The following is a 27,863-nucleotide window of genomic DNA, read 5'->3' on the forward strand; positions in this document are numbered from 1 at the left end:
CAAACAAACAAAAACTGGCATGACACTTTTCACAGCATGTATGCCCTTTCAAAGGAAATATTTCCTCTAATGAGTCTCTTTTGCTGGTCCATTCATTATTAGACCCTTCTTAGGAAAAAAAATTTTTTTTTTCCTTTAATTAATGTGGCTGTTCTCTAGGCCTCCTTTGGAGATTTTCTTTTTATCCTGAGCTACATAAAAAAGATGAGGCGGAGGTATTATCTGGTGTGCACTTATCTGCATTTGATTCAACAACGGGTCACGTCCCTCTTTCTTTCCTTGAGCAAGCTTGCCATATCCTGGAGATTATATTTGGGCCAAAGGCAAGCAAGCCAAGGGAAGAAATCAATGTTCTATATTTAATGTCACTTAGGAATCAGCACAAATACCAATCTGAGAGCCACTTCCTTCCCGCCTCCTTCAAGTTCTTAAGTATTATAGGATGATAGATAGATAGATAAATAAATAATTTTTAAAAACCCTTAACTACATTGGAAAATAAGAAAATATTCCCTTCCCTTGATAGAGCATATACCATGGGAAATTTCTGAAAGATGAAGCCAAAGTAATAAAGAATATTACAGGGCAGGAGAGTACTGTTATGGGCTGTGCGCACAACACAGGGAAGCTCAGAGTTCAAGAACGGATACAGGGATAGGGAAGTTCATCCAAGGACAGTAGTCAAGTGGTTGATTTGGGGCATCGTAATAATAACAGTCAAGCAGGATCATGGAGAATTTGCCTACAATTCCCAGAGAAAGCCTCTGTCCATTGGCAGGAACAGCATATGTGGGAGTCAGGTAAGAGTGGCAGGACAAGGTTCAAGGTTCAGAGACATTTCAATATTCAAAAAACTAAGATCATGGCATCTGGTCCCATCACTTCATGGCAAATAGATGGGGAAACAATGACAGATTTATTTTTGGGGGCTCCAAAATCACTGCAGATGGTGACTGCAGCCGTAAAATTAAGACTCTTGCTTCTTGTAAGAAAAGCTATGTTCAGGATGGGGAACACATGTATACCTGTGGCGGATTCATTTTGATATTTGGCAAAACTAATACAATTATGTAAAGTTTAAAAATAAAATAAAATTTAAAAAAAAAAAAAGAAAAGCTATGACCAACCTAGAAAGCACATTAAAAAGCAAAGACATTACTTTGCCAACAAAGGTCCATCTAGTCCAAGCTATGGTTTTTTCCAGTGGTCATGTATGGATGTGAGAGTTGAACTATAAAGAAAGCTGAGCACCGAAGAACTGATGGTTTTGAACTGTGGTGTAGGAGAAGACTCTTGAGAGTCCCTTGGACTGCAAGGAGATCCAACCAGTCCTTCCTAAAGCAAATCAATCCTGAATATTCATTGGAAGGACTGATGCTGAAGCTGCAGCTCCAATACTTTGGTGACCTGATGCGAAGAAGTGACTCCTTGGAAAAGACCCTGATGCCGGGAAAGATTGAAGACAGGAGGAGAAGGGGACAACCGAGGATGAGATGGCTGGATAGCATCACCGACTTGATGGACACGAGTTTAAGCGAGCTCTGGGAGTTGGTGATGGACAGGGAAGCCTGGAGTGCTGCAGTCCATGGGGTTGGAAAGAGTGGGACATGACTGAGTGACTGAACTGAACTGAACTGAAGAAAAGGTATTTAAATACCCTGCTTGGCCAACAGATGCAGTAGGCGTTGGGATTCACAGCGACCTGCAGGAAGTAGCTGATTTAAAACTGCGTATATGATAAAGACTGTCCAAAGATAAGAAGCCATCCCAGCCATGTTAAATGGGCAGATGAATTAGAACAAAGAGGAACATTGCATAGGGTCACTTACATGCCTGGACCAGCTGCCCCACCTGGAAGAATAACAAACTAGATGGGAAGTCTTTGAGACGTTCTCAGCATCATGGTGGGGACGCAGCTACAGCAAAGGCTGGAACTAGTTTTATAAAAGCACCCAAGTCTTGGATTCTGACCTTACTAAGGTTTTCCTCCAAGGGGGACATGTGCACCTGACTTCAAAGTTCATTGGCTTTTCTTCTGGCCTTCCCTCATCATCAGGGCCCAGGGAAGTGTCTAGACAAGAAGGGTACTCCAGGAGGACTGACATTGGGTGTAGATCTATTGCAGGCTGGGGAGATGTCTAATTCCATTGCACAGTTAGGAGGATAAAGAAGTTTTCCCCAAAGTCTGCCTAGCAGATGGGTCATCAACATGGTGGTCAATCAGCTGCAGGGGTTGGACCCAAATCAAGAGGCTTGATGGTGAGCTTCACCAGGGCCACTTCACATTCAAGTGAAATGGTTTAAAAAGGCTATAAAGAAAGTCTCCGGGGAAGAGAGAGAGAAGGCAAAGGTGGCAGAATATCGGAGTTGTCTCCAAGTAGCGTTTGCATCACTTGCTAGGTGTGAGCAAGTTAAAGTTCAGTGTGTAGAGAGGAATAATCTGGCCAGATTACTTAGAAGCAAATGAGAAAACAGTTGATTTTTGCAGGAGACACAGGGTCTCCCAACTGTTGACTTGCGAGTTTATTTGCTATGCCTTACTTACAACTATTTGGATGACTAGACAGCCTCACGGACATGGAGAAGGGCAATTATTTAGTTATATTTTTCACCTTAAATACCTGACACTAAGTGTACCTCATTATCACCTCCTGAAGGGAGGAATGAATAAATGAAGAATCCTCTGTTTGTCTTGGATAGATCTAAGATGTTGGAGTATTTCCCCAACCAAAGGATTCTGGAGCAAAGTCATCTACTTATTATATATGCTCCACAACATTCAGGCGTGGGTCCCCTGTGACTTTTATGACTCATTACTCTATTCCATTGCTCACGACGCTGGGTGTAGCGGGTGTGGTGTTCAGCCTAATGGACAGCGGTAACAGGTGATCACTGATGCTGGGGACATCGGAGACCAAGTATCTCAACAGCTGGGGTGTGAGTTCATTGCAAAATGGGATAAAGTTAAATGGGGACAAACAAGAAAAAAGGAGGGGAAATGAGGACACTATGTAATGAGTAAGGCCACCAGCGAACTTCCTTCGGGTGACTCCGAGGGTGAGAGGAAGGCTCTGTCACACTTTCTGAAACACAAAGGACCCACGTCCACTTCCTGTAGGATGAAGCCTCACTCTCAGTCCAGGGCCAAAATACAGCTCTGACCCATTAGTTCTGTTTCTGGCGGCTACCCCAAAGAAGCAACAGTGGGTGTGCACATAACGGCATAAAACACGTAGTGAAAAGTCTAAAACAAATTTAAAAAAGGAGGAAATCCTGTCATGTGCTACAACATGGGTGAATCTTGAGGACATTACGCTAAGAGAAATAAGCCACTTACAGAAGAACAAAGGCTGCCCGATTCCACTCATAGGAGGCATCTAAAGTAGCCAGACTCATAGAAGCAGAAAGTCAAATGGTGGTGGTCAGAGGCTTGGGGAAGAGGGAAAGGAGAGTTGCTGTTCTGTGAGAGTTTAAGCCGCACAATACGAAAACATTATAGAGATCTGCTCATAGTTACTGGCACTGTACTGCACACCTAAATGTTTGTTAATAGGGTCAACTTCATGTGATGTGTTATTTGCCACGTACAGAATGTATCACTGATGTAGCTGAATTGAGAAGCTGGAACTCAAGTGAGCGCTGAGGGAGAGCCAAGAAGATGAAGCTGACTCACACTGTGGCATCCCAGGAAGATTCCACAATCATAGGCACCAGCTATGTCAATGGTGAGGGGAGGGATTGAAAGTCTGCATGAAGAACGACTGGGGTTACTCTTCTGGTTATTGAACCAGAAAGTTTCCATATTGGAGATAACAAACATATAAAGAGTTGGGAAGAGGTGTCATGTTAAAAGTGGGGATTCACTAAAATGATCTCATCACTGTACCATAACATTCCCTTTCCATGACCAGACCCCAGAGTGCAAGCAGCAAGATGCTGCTTTCCAGGCTGGATGTAGGTGTATGCCTCTTTGGGAAACTGGTATGATCAAGAGATGGGACCTGTAGTTCTTTGGGAGTTACTCCACACAAATGGCTGTGTCTCCACTGGGGCATGTAGAGGTTCAAATCAATTTTTAAAAATGAATGGACAGTTAAAGATAATCAGGCATTTGAAAAAGTAATCTAAAAGTTTAAGCAAATATATACTAAGTAAAACCATAAAATAGTGAATTCAGGGGAAAGAGAAAATGCAGGGTATAGAACAAAAGTTTAAAAGAACTAGGAGGAAAACTCTACAGGGAATAGAAGTCTCATCAATGAAACAAGAGCATGATGCCATACAAAAGGAACAGGAAGAAATCTTGCTTAAAAAAAATAATGTGTGTATATAGATATATACACACAACATGGGCTTCCCAGGTGGCGCTAGTGTGGTAAAGAACCTGCCTGCCAGTGCAGAAGACGAGGGTTCGATGCCTGGGTTGGGAAGATCCCCTGGAGGAGGAAATGGCAACCCACTCCAGTATTCTTGCCTGGAGATCCCATGGACAGAGGAACTTGGTGGGCTACAGTCCATGGGGTTGCAAAAGAGTCAGACACAGCTTAACAAACAACAACAACATATATATCCATATACATGTTATCTATGTGCATACATGCATGATAAGTTGCTTCAGTTACATGTATGTATGCATACAGATAACATATATATGGATATATTTGTTGTTGTTGTTTAGTTAAGTAGTGTCTGATTCTTTTGCAACCCCATGGACTGTAGCCCACCAGGCTCCTCTGTCCATGAGATTCCCAGGCAGGAATACTGGAGTGAGTTGGCATTTCCTTCTCCAGGGGATCTTCCCAACCCAGGGATCTAACATGCATCTTCTGCATTGGCAGGTGGATTCTTTAACACTGAACCACCAGGGAAGCCCAGGTGGATATATGGACACACACAAATCTTCTCAAAAAGTAGAACAAAAAGACAAAGAATATGGAAAGGAAACAAGGAAAAATAACAAAACTATAAAGATTAATCCTATAATTTGCTCAGCAGCTAACTGAAGGTCTCCAGAAAACAGAGAAAGAAATTATTAAAATAATAATATCATCATCATCATAATACATAACATCAGTAGCAATAATAATCTCACAACATCTCACTCTATCCCGGGTCTGTCCCTCAGTCATTCAGTTATCAAACTGACTGTCAAGGTATCCTGGTGGTTATGTTTAAGTAATTTTTGTTTTATTTAATAAGGCCCCAAATCACATGAGTAGTGATGCTGGCAATTTGAATAAGCCAAGGAGAAGCCACGAAGTGCTTCCCTTAAGTGAAAAGATTAAAGCTATATACTTAATAAGGAAAGAAAAAAATCATATGCAGTTGCTAGGATTTCCAGTAAGAACAAATCTTCTATCTATGAAACTGTGAAGAAAAAAAAAATCTGTGCTGGTTTTGCTGTGGCACCTCAAACTATAAAGGTTATGCCCAGAGTGACTGATAAAAGCTTTGTTAAGATAGAAAAGGCATTGAATTTGTACAGTAAGATCTTTTGAGTAAGATAGAGAAGAGAGGCCACTTAACTTTTATTAAAGTACATTGTTATAATTGTTCTGTTTTATTATTATTGTTAATTTACTGTGCCTAATAAACTTTATCATAGGTATGTATGTATAGGAAAAAACATAGTATCTGTAGGATTTGGTACTATCTGTGGTTTCTGGCATCTACTAAGGATGTTGGATTGTATTCCCCAGGTATAATGGGGACTGTGGTATTCAAAGACTGGAATACAAACGTGTGTGTGTGTGTGTGTGTGTGTGTGTGTGTGTGTTGAATCTGAAGAAGTTAAATTCTCATCCTCCATAGAAGAAAGCCAATAGACTACATCTGAGATGAAACAGCACATTCCAGCATACATAGATTATTTTAAAATATGGAGTTAACACAGGAACAGCTAAGCATTGATGAATAATGCCTCTGAGGGGCTGAGACTTGGGCCCCTCAGAGGGGGGCCATCGATAATGTTAGGGCTTGCATTTAATTTTTAAAACTGTATTGTTTTGGCAAAATTACAGGGAAAACAAAATCACCTACTCAACTAAATATGTTCATGACGTATGTATAAAATTGTTAAAGGACAACAGTGAATAAAAGAGCTAAAACAGGTAATTTTCAGAAATCAGTATCAGTCACTTTGTAATTATATACTATAGAATGAAATATTGCTAATCACAGCTATCATCTTTTGATCACAAATTAGCACCATCTCATCATATGCTCACACCAACCCTTGAGATAGGTGCTGTTAATATTAACCAAATTTCATAGAGGAGCTTATGAGAGGCTAAACAACTTATGTGAATTTATGCAGCTGGAAAATGAACTAGTGGACCTGTGATTAAAATCTGAACCTACCGAAGTTTCTAAACTTGGCCACGAGTCTACATTCCAGACAGACTAGGAGGATATAGGAATTTCTAGAATGGCCAGAACTCTAGATTCACCCTCTATTCCAGACCAAGCATCCCAGCAGAGGGCAAATTTCTTTGTACTTCAAAGAGCATTCAAATCCAGTGTAATTTGCTATTTGATAAGGCACTGGTTTGCATTAAAAAAAATAATTTTGACATTCTTTTAAGCTCACTTCCTACACGTTTTTCATCAAGTTATTTTTAGATTTTTCAGCATGAAACTTAAAATGCTACCCTGAATCTCTGTGAACAATATCAACATCTCCCATCTTTCATCTCTGATTGCCACAGGAACACACAAAATGAGCAGGGTGTTCATTCATCATATCACAGATGGGGTATGAGGACCACGAAGCCAAGCGGCTTTCTGTAGCCCAAGACGACAATGACAGAGTTGTGGTCAGAACTCACGGCTCCTGATCCTCTGTGCACCACTCTCCCCACAACACGTACAGCCCCTCACGTGGCCGCCACTGATGCCTCTGCCCCGAAAGGGCCATTTTGCTTTTGTCTCACGCCAAAGTTCATGCCTTGGAGAAGCCCACCTCTCTGAAATCTTTTTCAGATTCACTGATTTCTTAAACTTGAATATACCTGAACAAGGAACGGACTCTTTTATAAAGAAAATCATTTCTCCTTGGCTTCTCCATTTTGACATGTTATTTAAAATATGCACAAAGTAGAATTTGGTAGCAACTCCTAAGGCTTATAGCTCCTACATACCTGTGAAACTAACACTAGTTTACAAGTAATATACAAACAGCACCACAAGTACAATAATACCCAATGAAATACCATTAACTAAAAGACCCTTTGGATAAGATATAGACCCCTGGGGTGTAGTGGCTCTGACTGTCCGTCCACCGTAACATGCTCCACACCTGATTCAGTTCTCCACATTTCATATTTAGCCTGAATGGTGAGAAAATTGACTATTACTGTATGATAAATGCTTCAAGAGTTAATGTCTTGAGTCAATTGTCTTATTTGGGTCAAGATTTTGTGGGTCAGAAGTTCAGAAGAGACCTGTCTCTGGGTAGCAGCAGATGGTGTGGCCGCTGGGGCTGAAAGGACCACTCCCAAAAGCTTCTTCATTCCTACGGCTGTATCTGGATTCACTTTGGCTATCCTTTTCTCCTCATGGTGTCTCAGCCTCCCTTCAGAACAGAGTATTCTCAGGATAGTCACACTTTCTACATGGAGTTGGCTTCCAACAGTCAAGAGTGGAAGCTACTCTTAAGGGCTTCATCATATATGTAAGAATTGGCATAGCATCCCTCTTGTCACATTCTACTGCACAAAGTCACAAGCCTCCTCAGATTTACAGGATGGAGAAACGGGACTCCACTTGTTGATGGAGAAGGGCCAAGTCATGTTGCAGAAGAGCACATGTGATGAGAGATATTGTTCTTGACAATTTAGCAAAATGTAAGTTCCCCAGTTTGGCACAAATGCCCCATCCTTTCTCATTAACCAGGGACTACATGGTACTAATTGCTGCCAATATAATTATGAATGTGAGTGCTGAGCTTATAAAAGAGCCTCTGTCCCAAGGAGTCCCCCATAAAGTTACAGCATGCTTTTATTTGTATTTTTATTACTGTTTTGAGTAAAAATGTACCATATAAGGGCATTTCTACTGTGCCCATGTCCAGTTTTTCTCTCCTTCAGGAGCACGTGGGCGCTGTATCCATCTCAGCTTCTTCAAACTGAGTCACACACCTTCTGGCCCATAGGTGATGAGGAGATATGATATGTGTCCTTCTCAAAACAAAGCATTTAAGAGTGGGTTGATTTCATCATGCTTCCTCTTCCCCTTCCTCTTCCATACTAGAGCAGAGGCATCTCAAGATGCTGGAATCTTCAACAGCATCAGTTGCTGAAAGATTATGTGAATCAAAGCCCCCATGGACCCATGCTGGACATGCAGTATGAAGGAACAGTAAACATTTGTACATCAAACTGTTGGAACTTAGGGGCAACATGATCCAGCTTATCTTAACTAATATTTTTATTATTCATAACATTCTGGTAGGAAATGCGAGAATCCCAACATAATACACTTTCAGGAACATTGTTCTAAATCACACTAAAATTTTTCATGGAGCAGAGGCAAGCAAGGAGAATAAATGGAGAATTAAAAGGGAGAAAACACGAAAGTAGTAGATGGTAATGTTAGCTTTTCTGCTCTGGCAAAAGTCATTGTTATTTGTGAAACTAATATGTATTTTTAAAGATGAAGTCACCCTCATAGCTTTGAAATGCTTGAGCATTCATTTGTAGCCATTTGCACTTGCATTGTGATTCCATGATAGAGATGACAAATTGAGACAATTTATTTCAGATATTTGGACTTTCATTGTTATTTAATGCTATGGATAGTAAAATAGAAGCAATTAGTAAGGGTTAAGTGACTTGCCCATGTTGCATGACTAAGTAGGAGATGAGTTTTTTTTTAATGCTCTGAAGAAGTCAAATGACAAGTTATATTTTAGCCATGGAGAATATGACCCTTGGCCAAGTTATTTTTTTTCTGAGATGGTTTAACTTACTCATTAAAAAGGAATCACTGTATTAAGTTTTAGAAGAATCTGATTTGGTCTACACTTGAGTGCCACCTGGTATACTCTCATGATTAGCATTGATGATTACTCATTGATTTTGGTTTTTTGATTAAAAATTTTCATGATTAAACATCAACCATTTGCAGATGTGTGGACAAATTATCAACTGAATTCAAATTACCTCTAAAGACCAGATTGCAAACTGGTTGGTCTGGTGATTTTGGTCATGTGAACAGCTGAATTAGATTGCTCCCTGGGAAAGAAACTGATTGCTCAGAGAGCAGTGTACACAAACAAATCAACTAGATTCAAAGTGATGCTGTTAAGCTATATAAACCCAGTCTTCAAATAGCCTCCCTGGCAAGACCCTGTTTTTCATTTAACCTGAATGATGTTTGTGGGTTGTGGGTACTTTATAATTTCCTTTCAATATGAAGTCAGTGTGAGATATTCCGTGGAGTTTATATTAATAGATTTATATCATCCTGGACAAAGGTTTTTGAGCTTTGTCTTTTTTTTTTTTTTTCTGTTCTATTCAACCTTTTTATTAAGAACTGGTTGAGGATATTGATGTTGATCAAAATCGGACAGGAAGTTCTGTGGGAAGGAATGACAGGAAGGTGGGAAAGATACTGAATCAGGATCCAAGACAAACTTAACAGGTCATAATAAACTGAAATACGAATAAGATGAAAAGATAAAATATAAATAAGATGAAAAGTTCAAAAATTAAACCTAAGTCTTTGCTTTAGGACCAATACACCAATCTTCCAAGGATGGATTGATTTGCAGCACATTCGAGAAGACACTAGAAGTTCTGACTAGTTGAAAGGTCAGTATTAGTCAACATAAGATCCGTGACCTCTAAAGAAGGATAAAGTGATCCAATGGTGTGTTCATAGAACAGCCTTCAAAGTATGAGGAATGAGACTCCAGGGCTACTCTGACATCAGATCATAGCTGGATTGTGTGTTTAGTTCTCAATGTTCAGAGAGGTGGGATGAGGAAGGACAGGAAGTCAAACCAAATTAAAGTGTCTTCAAGAACCAGGAATGTTTATTCTGAAGCAGGTCCAGAGTCATAATAAGTATATTCAAATGTTTAAAGTGTTCTCACATGGAGGAGGAGATCATTTAGCCCCGGAAAGCAGAACCTGGATGTGTCCCAATGCATTGGGATTGCCTTAAGGAAGAATTTTTTTTTTAAGCTTTCATTTTCCTGGGAGATTTTTTTTTTTGCGGGGGGGGGGTTGGGGGGGTGGGGGCGGTGCTGCATCTGGTCTTCATTGCAGTACATAGGATCTTCATTGCAGTGCCTGGGCTCTATCATTGCCCCATGGCATGTGGGATCTTAGTTCTCTGACCAGGGATCAAACATGTATCCCCACCTAGGAAGGCAGATTCCTAACCACTGGACTACCAGGGAAATCCCAAGGAAGAACTTTTATGTGGACCACCTTTGCAAACTGTGAGGTCAGTGAGGGGTTGGAGAGGTTGGGGAAGCTTGCACAGAGGTGACTTGTCCAATACTGAGTCATCCTGTTTGGGGAAGTTGAAGAGGAGGGATTGAAAAATGGAGCCCCATAGACAAATTTGCTCTGCTGACTTATTTTTTCATGTGTTAAGAATCCTTGACTAAGCCACTAATATATTTAAGAAGCACAAAGATTTTGTACTAAGGTTGGCATTTTCTGATTTTCTTGAAACATTGGCATATCTGGTAGCCATGGATCTCCATTTTTGTGAGATAACAACCATCTGAGGAAGCTGTTCTGCTTCCTCCTGTGAAAGGATTATGCTCCCTGGTTCTCCACACTCCCCACCACTCCCTGTTGTGTCCCCACCTAGAGGCAGAAGAAGAAGTGATCATGTGTCCACTTGCTTGAGTTACTTGTCTGCTTACACCCAACCCATCTCAACTGGTGACTTATTTGCCTAGCCTCTCAAGGCCTTCTGTTTGTTATCCTGATCTGATTGACTTGGAGATCAAGTGTTGGAGAATAGAATTTAGTTAGAAATCACTGGTTTTCAAATTTTTTTTTTTTTAGTTGAAATAACAACACTTCTGCTCGTTGCCACCCAATTTGACAAATGAAATCTCACACCAAATCCACAGATGTAGAGAAGGGACTTGCAGACACAGTGGGGGAAGGAGAGAGTGGGATGAATGGAGAAAGTAGCATCGACATATATACACTATCATGTGTAAAACAGATCGCTAGTGGGAAGCTGCTGTGTAACACAGGGAGCCCAACCTGGTGCTCTGTGATGACCTAGAAGGGTGAGACGGGGGAGGAGAGGGAGGTCCAAGAGGGAAGGGATGTATGTATAATTATGGATGATTTCTATTGTTGTACAGCAGAAACCAACATAACATTGTAAAGCAATTTTCCTCCAATTAAAAAATGAATTAAAAAAAAAAAAAACAGGAGGAAAATCTATTATCTTTGAAGTGAATGAAAAGCCTCTATCTCATCATCTCTTGTTTCCCTTGAGGCAAGAAATGGAATTTTAGGGCTCTGATGACCTGGTTTGAACAACACATGATGTGAAATTTTCTTCTAAAAGCTGGGGATACTAACACAAGCAGTAGTTCTTCCAAACACTTTGCAGTAGCAGTCCCCAACTTTTTGGCACCAGGGACCGGTTTCACGGAAGATAATCCTTCCACAGACTGGAGAGAGGGAAGGTTTCAGGATGATTCAAGCACATGACACTTATTGGGCACTTTATTTCTATTATTATTACATCAGCTCCACCTCAGATCATCAGGCCTTAGGTCTTGGAGATTGGGGACCCCTGCTTTATAGTAGTCATTTAAAGAAAATTCCCATTTCTCATATGAAAATAAAGATATGCAAAGGAAGGATCACAAACTAGCAGGAAATCTGGGTTTTGGTTCTGGCTTCACATCAACCAGGGCTCAGATGGTGAAGAATCTGCCTTCAATGTGGGAGACCTGGGTTCGATCCCTGGGTCTGGAAGATCCCCTGGAGAAGGGAATGACTACCCTTGCTTGGAGAATCCCATGGACAGAGGAGCCTGGTGGGTTACAGTCCATGAGGTCGCAAAGAGTCAGAAGTGACTGAGCGATTAATACTTTCACTACTTGCACATCAACCAGATGGAGGAACCTCAGATATAAACATCAGAAGGGACCTTTGAAGGCTAACCAGTCTACACTCCTCACTTCGTAGACAAGGAACTGAAGACAGGGGGATAAAATGATTTGACAAGGAAACATGGCTAATTATTATCAGAGCTGGTGTCAGAACCCAAGAATGACCTTGGGTGGCACACCCTCCATCATGCTCCTTTTGCTCCTCCCTTGGCAGTTCTTTGATTCTGTTTACACACAATGGATTTGTGAACCACTCTGGTTTTGGAGAAGGAAATGGCAACCCACTCCAGTATTCTTGCCTGGAGAATTCTACGGACAGAGGAGCCTGGCAGGCTACAGTCCCTGGGGTCACAAAGAGTTGGGCATGACTCCTGTTCTCTGGGAGGGCTTTCCCCTGTCATTTCTCCGAGGTGTCCTTACAAACTGACATCCATTAAGCAGTCCTTTATATGAGGGGGCCTGCTCTGCTTTTTCAAGGGGAATGGAAAGCAGAAAATTGTTTTGTCTTACCTGTTTTCTCTCAGGCAATTAGCTCTTTATTGCTGACTGGGACACACTTGCCGTAGAAAAGATGGGAAACACAATATTTTCAGTACAGATAATGGGAAACCAATTGGATAATCTCTAGGAATTGGACTGTTATTCAGAAGTGAATCTCTTTGTCTAGCTGCTTCAGTCATTTCCTCTACTCCACTCACAAGGGTTTGAAGCTACTGGAAATGGTAGGAATTCATTTCTTCTCATTTTTCTAAATTCCTTTGACTTGGACTGAAGAGTACAAGCTTGCTTATGGATGAAGATGTGATCACAAACACGTCAATGGACATCATAAAAGCAAAATGGCTAAACCAGTTTCAAAATACTCCAAGAGAGTTTCAGAGTGGGTTGTTTTTTTTTTTAAACCTTTCTTAGGCTTATCCATGAATCATGATCTTAGGAAAACCCATAGCCAGATAGACATACTTATTTTAACCATTTGTTTGTGTCATCATGAAGGAGCACAGAGAACCTCCTTCAACTAAGCATTGAATACAGCTCACTCTGGAGCAGTGGTTTCCAGAGTGAGGAAACCGCTCAGATCTGTCTACCTTCTAGACAGATTTTTATATCTTAACAGGGAATTATTTTAAGAACTCTACCTTTCTGAAATACATGAAAATGTGATCAAGGCAGAATCAACAGAGCTTGGATTTTGCATTTCTGAATTGGTGATTAAGGTTCTTACCTGTGGGTCTACAGTCCAACTTGATCTGTCTCATAGCTTTTATAGTTTCTTAAAATTAAAAAGACGGAGAAGGCAATGGTAACCCACTCCAGTACTCTTGCCTGGAAAATCCCATGGACAGAGGAGCCTGGTAGGCTGCACTCCATTGGGTCGCTGAGTCCAACACGACTGAGGGACTTCACTTTCACTTTTCACTTTCATGCATTGGAGAAGGAAATGGCAACCCACTCCAGTGTTCTTGCCTGGAGAATCCCAGAGCCTGGTGGGCTGCCGTCTATGGGGTCGCACAGAGTCGGACACGACTGAAGTGACTTAGCAGCAGCAGCAGCAAAATTAAAAATAAGTGCCCAACTCAGATGTCCCTCTTGCCATGTCAAACAGAGGCTATTTCTGGGTAACTCCGCCTAGTAACTCACAGAACTGGCTTGGCTCTGAGATATTGCCTCGTTGGCCTTGAGATTTTAGATTGGTTCTTATCCATTCTGAGTCAAATGTGACTCCCTGCTTAAAAATACACCATCCATCCCAGATACAGCAGTGTCCGGTTGAGTTAAAATTCATGCCACCATTTTTATTTCATAATCTCATGCATGTGCCATGAATTTCAATACTCTTTCATAAAAAATAGGTTAGAGATGGAAAAACTGAAGAAACTCATATTCCGTTGGTATTTCTAGGTGGTTTTAGCAAGAAATAATTATAGGGAATTATATACAAATATAATTATATCTTGATACTCTGGTAAAAGTGAATGAGTAGGACACATTGACTACATGGGTCTTTGCTTGACCTCTGACCCTTTTTCTCTGGTATCTGTCACTTCTCTATTTCCTCTGCTGGCTCCCAGTCATCTTCCAGATTTCTAACTTTCATTAATAGAATGCCCCGGGCTCAGTCCCACACAAATTATCTTCTCTATTTGCACTCATTTCTCAGATAATTTCAACTTGTCTCATGGCATTGAATGCTATTAGTAGATGGTGGCTCCCAAATTATGTCATCAACTCCAACCTCAATCCTAAACTTTTAAATGTACTTGCTTATTTTACTTGGATGCTCCAAGCAACTCTCAGATGTTAACATGCTTAAAACTTGTCTCTTGATTCCCTACCCACTCCCAATCAATGCGCTTTTCCTCCCATCTGTCCATCTACATAAAAGTCTATCTACTCTGTGCCCGAGTAACTCAGGCCAACTGCCTTAGTTACCCTGGCGTTCTCTGTTCCTCTCCCATTCCTGATCTAATCCATCAACAAAGTGAAGTTGCTCAGTCGTGTTTGACTCTTTTTGCGATCCCATGGACTGTAGCCTACCAGGTTCCTCAGTGCATGGAATTTTCCAGGCAAGAGTACTGGAGTGGGTTGCCATTTCCTTCTCCAATGAATCAGCAAATATGAAGACTCTACCTTCACGAAACATCCCTACATCAGACTTGTTTCTTACCACCTTGACCAGCTTCTACCCTGGTTTAAGCTGCCATCCTCTCCCCACCATCATTCTTGAAAGATGACATCACCTTGCACTGATCTCCTAATTTCCAGTGTGCAGCCCCATGCCTACCTCATAGTCTATCATTCATCCCAAAGTAGAGCAATCCCATCTCATTCATTCAGTCCGTCGATTCAGTCCTTATCCTGACCTATAATGTCTTATGTGATCTTGCTTCCTTGCTGACTTCATTTCCTTTCCTGTTCTCCTCGGCACACATCTTCCCAGTCTTACTGGCATCCTTGTTGTTCACAGAACACATCAAACACGCCCTGGATGGGAGGCAGGTCAGGGGAAATTCACCTTAAAAACACTGAAGATTTTGGTGGAAAGTCCTAAAAGTTTGCCGGCTCGCCTTCTGAGAGTTATCATCTTGTGAATTACTAAGATGATACAAAAGCACTTTCTTCTTTCCATGTTGCTTTTCTCTGCCTTGGAACCTCTTAGAAAGAAAGTTACGCCTCCCCAGAAGTCTACCAGAATGGTGCCTTCCAGTGTTCTTCTTTCTCTTTTGGCCGTGAGGCAGTGTCAGCATAAGTGATCATTTAAAATAAGCTCACAACATCTAGAAAAAGCCTGACTTACTCCTTAGCAGCTTTCCCTGTGCCTTTCTGAATCCATAGTAAACACAGCTCCCCTGTTCCCCACAAAGAGTTAATTATAGCTCTCTCAGCAGCTCTTTTCGGCAGGAAGCCAGGTACATCTGCAGCGCCCAGAGGAGACACAGAAAGTGCTCCCTGCTGAATCGTGAAGCCAGCAGATTAGGGCAGATTCAGTTTCCCTTGGGTTAGAACATCACTAAAGGTGGCTCTCTTTTGCTTCCTCCCCCAACACATTGTTCCTTCTCCAGATGCTCTCATCACTCTCAAAAATGTGCACCCCATGAAGGTTTATACTTGCTGAGCCTATCTCTTAACGAGGGGTCTAGAAAATGAATTTGGTCACTAGTTGGGAAGCTAAGTCAGTATCTGCTCCATGTGGGTTTCTCAGGCTCACCCTTTGGGCTCCAAGTGTGGTCAAAGTTGCGTGTCTACAGATTTACTTTTCCCTCTGAGCTCATGCAGTCCTGGGAGGAGGGCAGTGAGGGAAGCTGGGCTGCCTAGAGAAAGCTGCCAACCCTAGAGGCATGCCAACATTGCCAGAAAGGCAAGGCTTAGGGCAGAATGTTGGTCCCCATGGTCTCCAGACCCTGGTGTCACTCTCATGACTATGTGATATATCACATGGTAAAAGGGACTTTGGGGATGGAATTAAGGTGACTAATCTGCTAAGATGTAGAGAGGGGGATTATGTTAGGTTATCTGGGTGGGTCCAATGGAGTCCCAGAAGCCTGAAGCAGAAGAGAAGCAGAGGGATGTGAAGACAAGAAGGCTCAGATGTGTGTTGTTGATCTGAGAATGAAGGAGTCACGGGAGAAGACACCGCAACCCCGTTCTCAGAAACATCTTTTATACACTCAACTCCCCGCCTCAGAGTCTGTTTCCACAGAATGCAAGCTAAAGCCCGATCTTTGTTTACTCTTTTGTAGAGAAATCCCGCCGTAGGGACAGAGCTCTGAAGTAGGTAACATGTAAACTATGCATGGTCAAAATGAACTTCGGACATTTCTTAGGAAAGTTAGAAATCAATATACTGCGTCTCAATGCATCACAAATGTGTGGAATTTCCTTCCACAAGGAACCCAATCCTGTCTCATTGTTCACACAGCAGATGAACAAGCTAGCTTGTACTTAGGAAATATTTTGCGTCAGAAGTATTATCTTTATCATTATCTTTTAATTTATTTTTAACTGAGGATAATTGCTTTACAATGTTGTGTTGGTTTCTGCCATACAACAACAGGAACCAGCCATAGATATACATGTGTTTCCCTCCCTCTTGAACCTGCATCCCATCTCCTATCCCTTTCCACCTCCTAGGTTGTTGCAGAGCATCACATTGAGCTTCCTGTGTTATGTGGCAACTTTCCATTAGCTATCTCTTTTACATATGGTAATGTACATGTTTCCATGTTACTATCTCAATTTGTCCCACCCTCTCCTGCCCCTGCTGTGTCCATAAGTCTGTTCTCTATGTCTGAGGCTCTATTCCTGTCCTGCAAATAGGTTCATCAGTATCATTTTTCTAGATTCCATATATATGTATTAATATACGACATTTGTTTTTCTCTTTCTGACTTAAGAAGTATTATCTATAAATGCTAAAGGCTCTCACCCAGAAAGGTGAATCGCTCCCACTATGACCTGGGAGGGAAGGATGTGGGCTGCATCCTCAGAGGACTCTGCTTATTCTGGCCCCTGGAGGGCACACATGGGTTAAGCAGACTCCTGAGCAGAAGTGCCCACTTTGTTGTTATTTCCCTTCCTTTTTCACATTTCCATTTATAACTCAGGCGTTGAATTCACATAAATCACATAAGCTGATGATATATCTTCATAGTTTCCCATTACACTACTTTTGATTGAGGGAATCCAATTACTCGTGAGTGAGAACGAGTTCTTAAAGAATCACAAGTTCATAAGCAGTATCAATCCTCATTTAGCTTGCTATCTAAATCATCTCTGGTATTGAGAGGCGTCATCAGTTTTATTATTTCTTCCCCATCAATCATGACTGTGTGACCCCAGAGAAGTCACCCTCTTAGGTTTATTTTATCTCAATGATATTTTAAAGCTGGAAGGCAGAGTGTTGAATCAATGTTTCCTATGGAATCTTCCTGTTCTACAATTCTCTTTGTGCAGAGGACCAGGGAAATTATGAAATCTAAGTCAGTGACACAGCAGCACCATGCAGTGTGGGGACCCCTCACAAACCACGGGATGGTCAGTACGTCATGAGCCTCCCTAAGCCCCTGTTTCCTCGCCTGTAGACTCAGGATCCAATGCCACTTAATGCACAGGAGATCTCTGAGGATTAATGAGATGATGCCTGCTAATCCTTAGCATGGGCTGGACAGCAGGATTTGTAGCGAGAGATCATCAGCCACTGCCGACAGCTTCTTCCATGAAGCATCTCCATTTCTACCTCTGCTTGGGGACTCTCTCCCGCATTCTGAGGCTCATGCACAGGATGTACCAGGGGTTTAACATTCAGATCAGCTCAGAAACAGACAGCTCGGAAACAAGAGACACCAGAAAGGGCAACTGTCTTTCTGGTTGGACAGCTCTGAAGCGTGCCCGTGAAACCGAGGCTCAGCTGCCTAAATGCAGACCTGCTGTAAATCTCAGCCTCTGCTTACTTTTGTCACTTCCCTCCATCAATTTACTCTTCCTCTTGTGCATCTGAGGATCAACCTCCCAAATAAGTGACCCTCTTCCAGGTCCTTGTCCCAGGGTTTGCTTTTTGCAGGAACCCAAACTAAGACAGCAGCCTTCAACAGACACGAACCAATCTTAACAACCGTTATGAAATTAAACTGAGAGGAGGCCCTGGAGAGACTCCCCTCTGGGCTCTTCTTCCTCAGCCATCTGAGTCCTACAGAAGTGTCATGAGCAGGATCTTGAAGGACTGTGTAAAGACCGTGTATAGTGCTTTCTCCCCACTTACGTCCACAAGGTCGCTGGCTGGCTGGTTGGGTGTGGAGAGGTATAAGCCCAAATGCCTTCCTACTAGATGTTGCTGTAGTGGTTCCCTTGCATTTTTGGTTCATTTTTTGTAAAGGAGTTTTGCTTTCGAACCCTGAGACCCACATTCTAAAAGTGTGTGTTTGCTACTTCAGGGTTCTCGAGGAGAGGAAACGTGCATAGAAGCAGGGAGGAAAAACCCGAGGAAAAAGGGAGAAATGATGCGAAGTTTTTCTGTGCACTCCTTGAGAAGTGATTTGCCTCTTCAAAGTGGTCAATGTGGTTCCTTTTTTCATGATAGAAAATTGAGCCGATAACAGAGCAAGAAAGGTCCAGGTCACTGAAGGGGTCACATGGTTCAAGTGTTATTGAGACAATCCTTGAGGGGTGGGTTTGGGGCTGGGTCTCATCCAATTTTCACCAATAATTTAAAAATGTGTTTTCTGGGCCTCGTCTCACCTTCTCTATCTTCCTCTGGCATCACCTTCACTTTGTTTCAATTCCCCATGTCCCCAGTTTACTATTCTGTTTGCAGTAGACATGCCAGAGGCACTCATGAATCCTGTTATCCTGCTCAGGAGTGTCTCTTGGGAATTCCAGCTAATCTGTGTCTCCGAGGCCTCAAGAGTTAAAGGAATTTCAAACCTCACCACTGGCTAACTCTCTACTTGCATGACTTTATCAATGGACCATGGGCTTCCCTGGTAGCTCAGCTGGTAAAGAATTCACCTGTAATACAGGAAACCCCGGTTTGATTCCTGGAGGAGGAATAGGCTACCACTCCAGTATTCCTGGGCTTCTCTGGTGGCTCAAATGGTGAAGAATCTGCCTGCCATGCAGGAGACTTGGGTTTTATCCCTGGGTTGGGAATATCCCCTGGAGAAGACATGGCAACCCACTCCAGTATTCTTGCCTGGAGAATCACTAGAAACAGAGGAGCCTGGCGAGCTAGAGTCCATAGGGTGGCAAAGAGTCGGACACAATCATATCCGTGGACCCCAGAGCTCTTATAATCATGCATCCTGGATGGTCCTTTCCTTGTAAGAATCTCAATTCCAAATAGGTTGCTCCTTTGCTGACCAAGAGACCTAAATCCAGGGTGGAAAAGATGGGGCCAATATTGGGGACCTGAGTCAGTTTTTGGCTTTCAAACTCGTGTGTGACTCAAGCGCACACCCACCTGTTTGTTACCTTTATTTCAAGAAGGAATAACAACTGTTGGTCCAACTCATGTTCCAAGGTAATGAGAAGATGAAGAGAAGCAGCCATGAAGGCTCTCTGGAATAAAAGCATGAAAGCAATTCAAAATACTATTGTACTTGCTGTACTATTTATAATAAACTCACTGTGTCTGTGTTTCTAAATAAGTAAAATGATTAAATCTATCAGCTTTAATTCTTTCCCTCGAGAAGACATTCAGAAGAGAAACCAAGGAATTCCTATCCATTTCTTAGAGCAGGATCTCAGCACCACAAATCTCACCAATTTAGAGTCAAGTATGAAGATAAATGGGAAAGACTAGAGATCTCTTCAAGAAAATTAGAGATACCAAGGAAACATTTCATGCAAAGATGGGCTCGATAAAGGACAGAAATGGTATGGACCTAACAGAAGCAGAAGATATTAAGAAGACGTGGCAAGAATACACAGAAGAACTGTACAAAAAAGATCTTCGTGACCCAGATAATCACGATGGTGTGATCACTCACCTAGAGCCAGACATCCTGGAATGTGAAGTCAAGTGGGCCTTAGAAAGCATCACTAAGAACAAAGCTAGTGGAGGTGATGGAAATCCAGTTGAGCTATTTCAAATCCTGGAAGATGATGCTGTGAAAGTGCTGCAGTCAATATGCCAGCAAATTTGGAAAACTCAGCAGTTGCCACAGGACTGGAAAAGGTCAGTTTTCATTCTAATCCCAAAGAAAGGCAATGCCAAAGAATGCTCAAACTACCACACAATTCCACTCATCTCACATGCTAGTCAAGTAATACTCAAAATTCTCCAAGCCAGGCTTCAGCAATATGTGAACCATGAACTTCCAGATGTTCAAGCTGGTTTTAGAAAAGGCAGAGGAACCAGAGATCAAATTGCCAACATCCACTGGATCATGGAAAAAGCAAGAGAGTTCCACAAAAACATCTATTTCTGCTTTATTGACTATGCCAAAGCCTTTGACAGTGTGGATCACAATAAACTGTGGAAAATTCTGAAAGAGATGGGAATACCAGACCACCTGACCTGTCTCTTGAGAAACCTATATGCAGGTCAGGAAGCAACAGTTAGAACTGGACATGGAACAACAGACTGGTTCCAAAGAGGAAAAGGAGTACGTCAAGGCTGTATATTGTCACCCTGCTTATTTAACTTCTATGCAGAGTACATCATGAGAAACGCTGGGCTGGAAGAAACACAAGCTGGAATCAAGATTGCCGGGAGAAATATAATTACCTCAGATATGCTGATGATACCACCCTTACAGCAGAAAGTGAAGAGGAACTAAAAAGTCTCTTGATGAAAGTGAAAGAGGAGAGTGAAAAAGTTGGCTTAAAGCTCAACATTCAGAAAACAAAGATCATGGCATCTTGTCCCATCACTTCATGGGAAATAGATGGGGAAACAGTGGAAACAGTGTCAGACTTTTTTTTTTTTGGCTCCAAAATCACTGCAGATGGTGATTTCAGCCATGAAATTAAAAGACACTTACTCCTTGGAAGAAAAGTTATAACCAACCTAGATAATGTATTAAAAAGCAGAGACATTACTTAGCCAACAAATGTCCGTCTAGTCAAGGCTATGGTTTTCCTGTGGTCATGTAAGGATGTGAGAGTTGGACTGTGAAGAAAGCTGAGTGCTGAAGAATTGATGCTTTTGAACTGTGATGTTGGAGAAGACTCTTGAGAGTCCCTTGGACTGCAAGGAGATCCGACCAGTCCATTCTAAAGGAGATCAGTCCTGGGTGTTCTTTGGAAGGAATGATGCTAAAGCTGAAACTCCAATACTTTGGCCACCTCATGTGAAGAGTTGACTCATTGGAAAAGACTCGGATGCTGGGAGGGATTGGGGACAGGAGAAGAAGGGGATGACAGAGGATGAGATGGCTGGATGGCATCACAGACTCAATGGACGTGAGTCTGAGTGAACTTCGGGAGTTGGTGATGGACAGGGAGGCCTGGCGTGCTGCAGTTCATCGGGTCGCAAAGAGTCCGAGATAACTGAGCAACTGAAATGAACTGAACTGATGAAGATAAAAAACAACCTATTAAAAAAAGAAATGCACAAAATGGAAACAATTTTTCTAGGGTATAAAAATCAACCAACCAAATAAATCAACCTATTGTTAAAAATTCTTTTTAAAAGGCACTAACAAGATGGATTTTTTGTTTTCACCAGCCCCGTGGGCTGGGATGTTCTCAGGTGTCCCTGTGACATAAGGACAGAACATACCCACTGGGGGAAGGCTTCGTCAAAACCAAAATGAAAAGTGAGGGAAGGCATTTTTCTCCACAACATTTTCAATTTGAAAGTAGATTTTCCAGAAGATAATTGTGTTTTATTCTTCTCTTCTCCAACTTTTAATCTACGTACTGTCAGTCTTCTCTATCCGCCCTTGCAGAACCCACGGATATGGATGGCCAGCTTCTCGATGCCGCTTACATAAAGGGTTTGAGCATCTGGAATTTGGTATCTGCGGGGGTCCAGGGACCAGTTCCTTATGGAAACTGAGGGATGGCTGTGATCAAATAGTTATATTAATTAAAGGAAAGACATGAAACATACTGGTGGGTTGTCATTATCATTACAAATTACTGTGAGTGATGCCAGGTGTTTGAAAATGCTTGGAAGCTAAGAGCTTAGTGATTATGACAAAATTTCATGTAACTCGTGGAGGAAGAGGGTAGATGAATTTCTCTGCTTGTTTGAATTGCTGAAGGACCCAAATGGCACTTGCAAGCCATTTCCAGCTTCTGTCAACCACCTGAGTTTCAGTTACCATAATGACTCTATTAAAAAAGCATTATCAATTATGGTATTATGAAGTCCCACAAACAAAGAAAGCCTGATTCACTCATTATTCAGATTTTTACAAACAGATCACACCAGACATGTCCAGTTAGTTTTAAAGAATAGACAAAGTTCTCTTTTTTTTTCAGGTTGCATGGTCTGTGAGATTTTTGAAGTACTATCCAGTGAAATTAACTTTTGTAGGTTTTTGGAGTGCCCTAAAAACTCACACATATGCTCCGAATAGATCCTTAAAGAACAAAGCTGACTCACTATGGGGTCATGTGCTGACACCTGTGGTTATAAGACTTGTCAAAACTCTTGGATGTGGAACAAGCTAGGAAGAAGCAGCTCCAATGTAAAGAATGCAGAGGAAACATGTAATATTCTTTGAGACCAGGGGAAATAAGAAAAGGTTTCAGTGGACTGATAGGAGTTTCTGACTTGAAACAGGTTTAAAGAGAACCCCAAGAGATAATTGGATGGTCTAGTATCATTGCTGAGAAAAGGAAATAAATGCTTGAAATTCTTAAATCAAATATAACTTTCTCAACAAATGACATTCAGGTTATTATTATTTTTTTTTTTTGGTAAATTATCTGGCTTCCATATGACTAGTGGGAGTTTCTCATTGAGTAACTGAGTCTTTAAATTTTTGAACATATTTCATTTCAATGCTCTCTATGTCAGATGAGCAGATGTGAAGGACTGTGAAACAAATGTTTTAAATAAATGTATTTCCCAGCGGCTTTTCAAGCACTTGTTGAATGTATGGGGTTTGATATGTAGACTGTGGACCACAGTTTAGTTTGACTTTAAGATTTGTTGATGCTGCTCTTAGCTGAAGTTTGACTAATGTCACAGAGGCTTTGAACGTGAATTAATTGTTCTTGACCTTGATGCTGAGAAGGAATTTTCAGTTTTCTTATTTCATTCTAGCTTTGGGTTTATTTATTACATTTTCAAATTATTTTAGCTATTCGTACTTTCCAAACACATTGTTCTTGCTTCAGTGGTTGCACTGTGACTTTGAATATGAGCAGGAACACAGAGTGACTTTGGAAATTAAAAGCTGGCTGTTCATGGGATTCTCAGTGACAATACTTGAAAATGATGAAATGAAGTGGTTTCTTTCATCCACAATTAAGAATGTATTTAAAGGAGGCCCGGGAAAGACAACAATATTTCTGTTTCCACTTTAGAATAATAATGAAAACATAAGATGAGAAGAACAATATTATTTCATGGATTAAAACCCTGAAGAAAAAATATTAACCATCCATCTATTCATCTGACAGTCATTTATCAAGCATCTGCTGTGTACTCAGAATGGTACTATAGAAAGATACCTAGAAATAAAGACGCAATTTTTGCTTTTTAGCATCTAAATGATGTTACACAGCATTATGCTAATCCTCTTAGCAGACAGAAGCGGAAAGACAAGGGAGCACCTTTAAAACAGTCCTGCATCCGAATATTTGTCTTAGCTACTTCCCTCCATATTGATGAACAAAGGTAAGCATACTGAAAGTAGCACTGTGTTGGTGTGGGCAAAAGCCCATGTTATCCCTTTCTAGTCTTTTTCTTCTTTTCCTTTAACAAAAAATTTAGTAGTGAAATGAAGGACAAACATCCTTGAAATTTCTGATCAGAAGTTTGGTCCTCTATCTTTGTCTTCTTTATTTCTTGGGTTGATAGGAGAGCTTGGTGGTTTCTTTCGCTAAAAATCTACTTAGGTAGATTGAGCCCTGAGAGCCTGTAGAAGCTAAAACCATCCTGGGAATATGTGCATGGCTCCTCGGACTCTGTATTTGCCTTAACAAGCCTGAGAATAGCAAGTGAGGGTGGCCAGGAAATATTGCAGAGACGGGGTAAGAAGCAAGCTGGGGCAGCAAACATGATTCAAGTTGATTGGTCTATGAGATAACATGTTTCAGAGAAGGATGAAATAACTTGGTCTTCTTTTCCCTTTCATTAAGCCCTTTTATTTTACCTGTGCCCTTTTTCACTGAAATATCACCAAGTATTTTAAATAATCAAGCTTTTTTTCTTGGTGAGACTGATTTTTGGTGTGGAAAAGCGATGAAATAGATATTTTGTTCTAGTGTTCAAATAACTATAAAATTTTATTTCATTTATTTATTAATATTTTATGATTCCAACCATAGAATATTTATTCTTGTTTCTAAAACAGTCCTGGTAAGGAACTCAGGCCAGTGCCTTGTTTCTCCTCCATGTGGTAATTTAGGGACCCAAGCTTTCTCCATATTGTGGCTCTGTTATTCTTTATTATTATTATTTACTTATTTTTTAATTGGAATATAGTTGCTAAAACAACTTGCTCTTAAGATCTTGATTCATGAAAAGTAACTTGCAACATCTGTGCAAGAGACAAAAACATCCTTTTCCCAGTCCTTTACCCAGTCCTTCCCCTCTCCTATTCTTCCAGTTTCTTCTCTTTCTGCACCTTGTTTGAATGTGCTTGGGAACCCCCAAACTGAGGTATCCTAACTCAATGTATTTGTCTTTTGTTGAAGTCTATAAGTCCACAGACCTCACAGCATCCTTATAATACGGCTTTTGTACTCTCCATGGTCAACGTTTTTTTGTTTAAGAGCAGTCATCCTCATGTTTGGCATCAGCTGATGCCAAAACTAGATGACCCCAAGCATGTCATGCAGAAAAGACTCAGGCCTTAATCTCACATTTGGGAACAAGGCAATCATTACTAGCAGGGTTTTTTTTTTTTTTTTTTTCATTTTGCAAAGAGTTATGAGATTTTATGCTTTATTTCTTTTCCTAAAATGATTGTATTAATGACAGCAGCCCTGACACCTAACCTGTATGAGAAGGCAGATAAAAGATACAGGAGATTTATGATCTTCAATTTCACTGTTATCTTCTCTTGTTCTCTGTGGATAGGGCAGATGGATACCCCCAGCAGGCAGAGGAAAGTGGCTACCAGGACCCTTATAATGGGCAATGGAGAGAGAATGGATGCTCCGTTTGGATAAAATAGATACTACTTTGAGACGAAAGACAAGTGACTGGAATCACCAATGCAGGATTTCCTTCTTTATTCCCCATCCCATCATATTGTCTTCTCTTTCAGAAACATCTCTGTACACTTCAAGAATCAACATTTCAAAGACCGTTTCAAGTAAGTGCAAGAATAAAACAATCTTAATCTAATGGGCTCAAGGTGTCTCTCTGAACCAAACGATGGCTTCTTAGTTTCACTATTTCTTGGTTCTCTTTCCCGATCCAAACCTCTTAAGCATCATTTTCCTTCTTTCCCAGTTTCTTTTATTGTTTCTCTCTGAATGATCTCGGGGCACCGTCTTTAATCATGGAAGAGGAGAGACACATAAGGGACTTTTAAGAATTATATAAATAAAAGTAAATAATTGACCATAAAGGGTAAGACCATGGGGCAGGCATGAAGCATAAGGAAAACCAGTGTCACATGTACCAGGGTGGTCATGGTCCACTGGTACATTCTCTGGGTACACAGGTGAGACAGGCAGGATTCCCTGCCCATGGGCTTCTCAAGGACATCCCCAGACACTGAACTAGTACAGTCAAGGTCAAGGATGTGATGACAGAAAAGAGTTTCTCTCTTAAGTAAGGGTGCCAGCTTCTACAACAGACCCTTTAAGAATGCTTGGCCTAGGATGACAGTACAGACATCTTTAAACCTACTGCAAAAGCAAAGATAAAGTGGATTCTCAAAGCAGTGTTTCCGTTCTAGGGAATGTGGGATCCCCTGGGTTGAGGAGTTCCAGGAAAATTGCCTGTGGCATGTCAGCTGGTGATCGGCTGGGGGAATCTGCTTCATCCGTATTCCTAATTAAAGTCCACATTCAGCACAGTCACATGTTTCCATGAAAAGCCCCACCAGAATGATTCTAGATTCCACCAGCTCAAAAGGAGTCTCATATGTAAATGTCTAATTCAAACATCTGTCCTCTTTACATCTGTGTCCCCCATGTCCTGGGCAAGAAGGCATGAAGCCTTCAGTGTACAGATAGCAAGCTGCCTGGATGATGACTTTCCCTCTTGGTGAACTGTCTATAAGAAATCAGAACCTCCCAGTTGAATGAGTGGGGAAAGCAGAAGGGGTTAGAGGGGGAGGGTTCAACGATGCCCAAAGTTTCTATTCTGAGAAAACAAGAAGTGGGAACACTGGAGAAGGATGCTTTTGGACAGGGTGATGAGTTTGGTTGTAAGTAAATGGATTTAAATTTCCAGGGAGGGGAAGGGAGTAGAAATTGAGACCTAGAGTCCAAGAGAAGGTAAAGATTGGAGTTCAGAGTGGGAGTCCTAAGCATCAGGAAGACAGGGGGCCTGGGTGACATAGACCAGAAAGTGCCGTGATGGGCAGATGGGCAGAGGAGGCCGTGGACTCAGTCATGTGTGGACAGGAGAAACCAGCTGTCTCCTGCAAGCTGATGGCTTGCTGGCCCTCTCATGTTCCCATTCACCACATGGGGCATGGCAGTCTCCTCAGGGCATGTGGATTCACCAGGAGAAACCTCCCATAAAACGACTCATTAAACTGCTGGTGTCTTCCCATCCATCAGAGGCCAAAACACACCCCCTGGCAACCTGAAGTCCTCACATAACAATGCAAGAGGAAAGGCCAGAAAAGGGGTGGTATCCCTGTTTACTCCCTTCCCTTGGCCTCTTGAGGGTAAAATTATTATGTATAAGACAGAGGAGCAGAGTCCCCAGGACCACTCTGTAAAGGGTCCATGTGGGTGATTGCAACACACCACTGAGTGCCTTTACTCCACAGTCCTGCCCCAAGCCCCACCCTTGCACACTCCTTCCACAGGCTCATCTGTGGCCGCAGAGGTTAGAAGGCAGGTTTCTAGGAAGACTCACCCTGGGGTCTCTCTCCAGCTGCTGCTGATGCTGTAGGCTGCGTCTTCTCTTGGCCTTGGCCAGGCCATTGTGATAAAAATGGTACAGGCCTTCAGCAAAGGGGAGCTGCAAAAAGTCAGACAGACACAGGCAAGGTTAGCTTCTGGGGGTGCCCCTGGACAGGGATGTCAGAGCCGGGGTGCATGCTGGGACTCCTGGGATGGGACTCCACATGTGACCCTCTGGTTCTCTGTCACTGTTCTCTTCCCCATCTCCCTACTTTTCTGATGTAATATGTTCACCTCCCTTCTCCCCCAAACCCATTCTTTCTTCCACTACTGTAGTTTTCGTCTATCTTTTCATCTTCTCTTCTCATCCATAGGGACTTCCCTTTATGTCCATCCCCACACCAACTTCTCTAGTCTCTTCTCTTAGCAATCACAAGAAAAGGAAACTGCAGGCCATTAGCCATTAAAATGGATCCCATGTGGACCATCCCCAAGTCCCCCCATTGTGCCTGTATAAATCTTTGATCCCAAGTCCGTGAACATAATAAAGTAGTTGTTGTTTTATTAATAGATTCACAGACTTGGAGAACAAACTCAAGTTCCCAGAGGG

General features: G+C 41.8%; 1 protein-coding gene across 1 annotated transcript in view; it reads right to left on the reverse strand.

Moving 5' to 3' along the window:
* Window positions 1-27,863, reverse strand: part of PCSK2 (proprotein convertase subtilisin/kexin type 2) — a 240,778-nt gene that overhangs the window by 184,305 nt on the left and 28,610 nt on the right. The window contains exon 2 of the mRNA XM_086333839.1: window positions 27,267-27,371. Within this exon, the coding sequence (XP_086189965.1) occupies window positions 27,267-27,371 (105 nt within the window). The remainder of the gene's footprint in view (window positions 1-27,266; window positions 27,372-27,863) is intronic.

This window comes from Bos grunniens, chromosome 13 (genome assembly GCF_055505025.1).
Source record: "Bos grunniens cultivar Pamir isolate PY7600 chromosome 13, Bosgru_T2T1.0, whole genome shotgun sequence".
Taxonomy (NCBI): domain Eukaryota; kingdom Metazoa; phylum Chordata; class Mammalia; order Artiodactyla; family Bovidae; genus Bos; species Bos grunniens.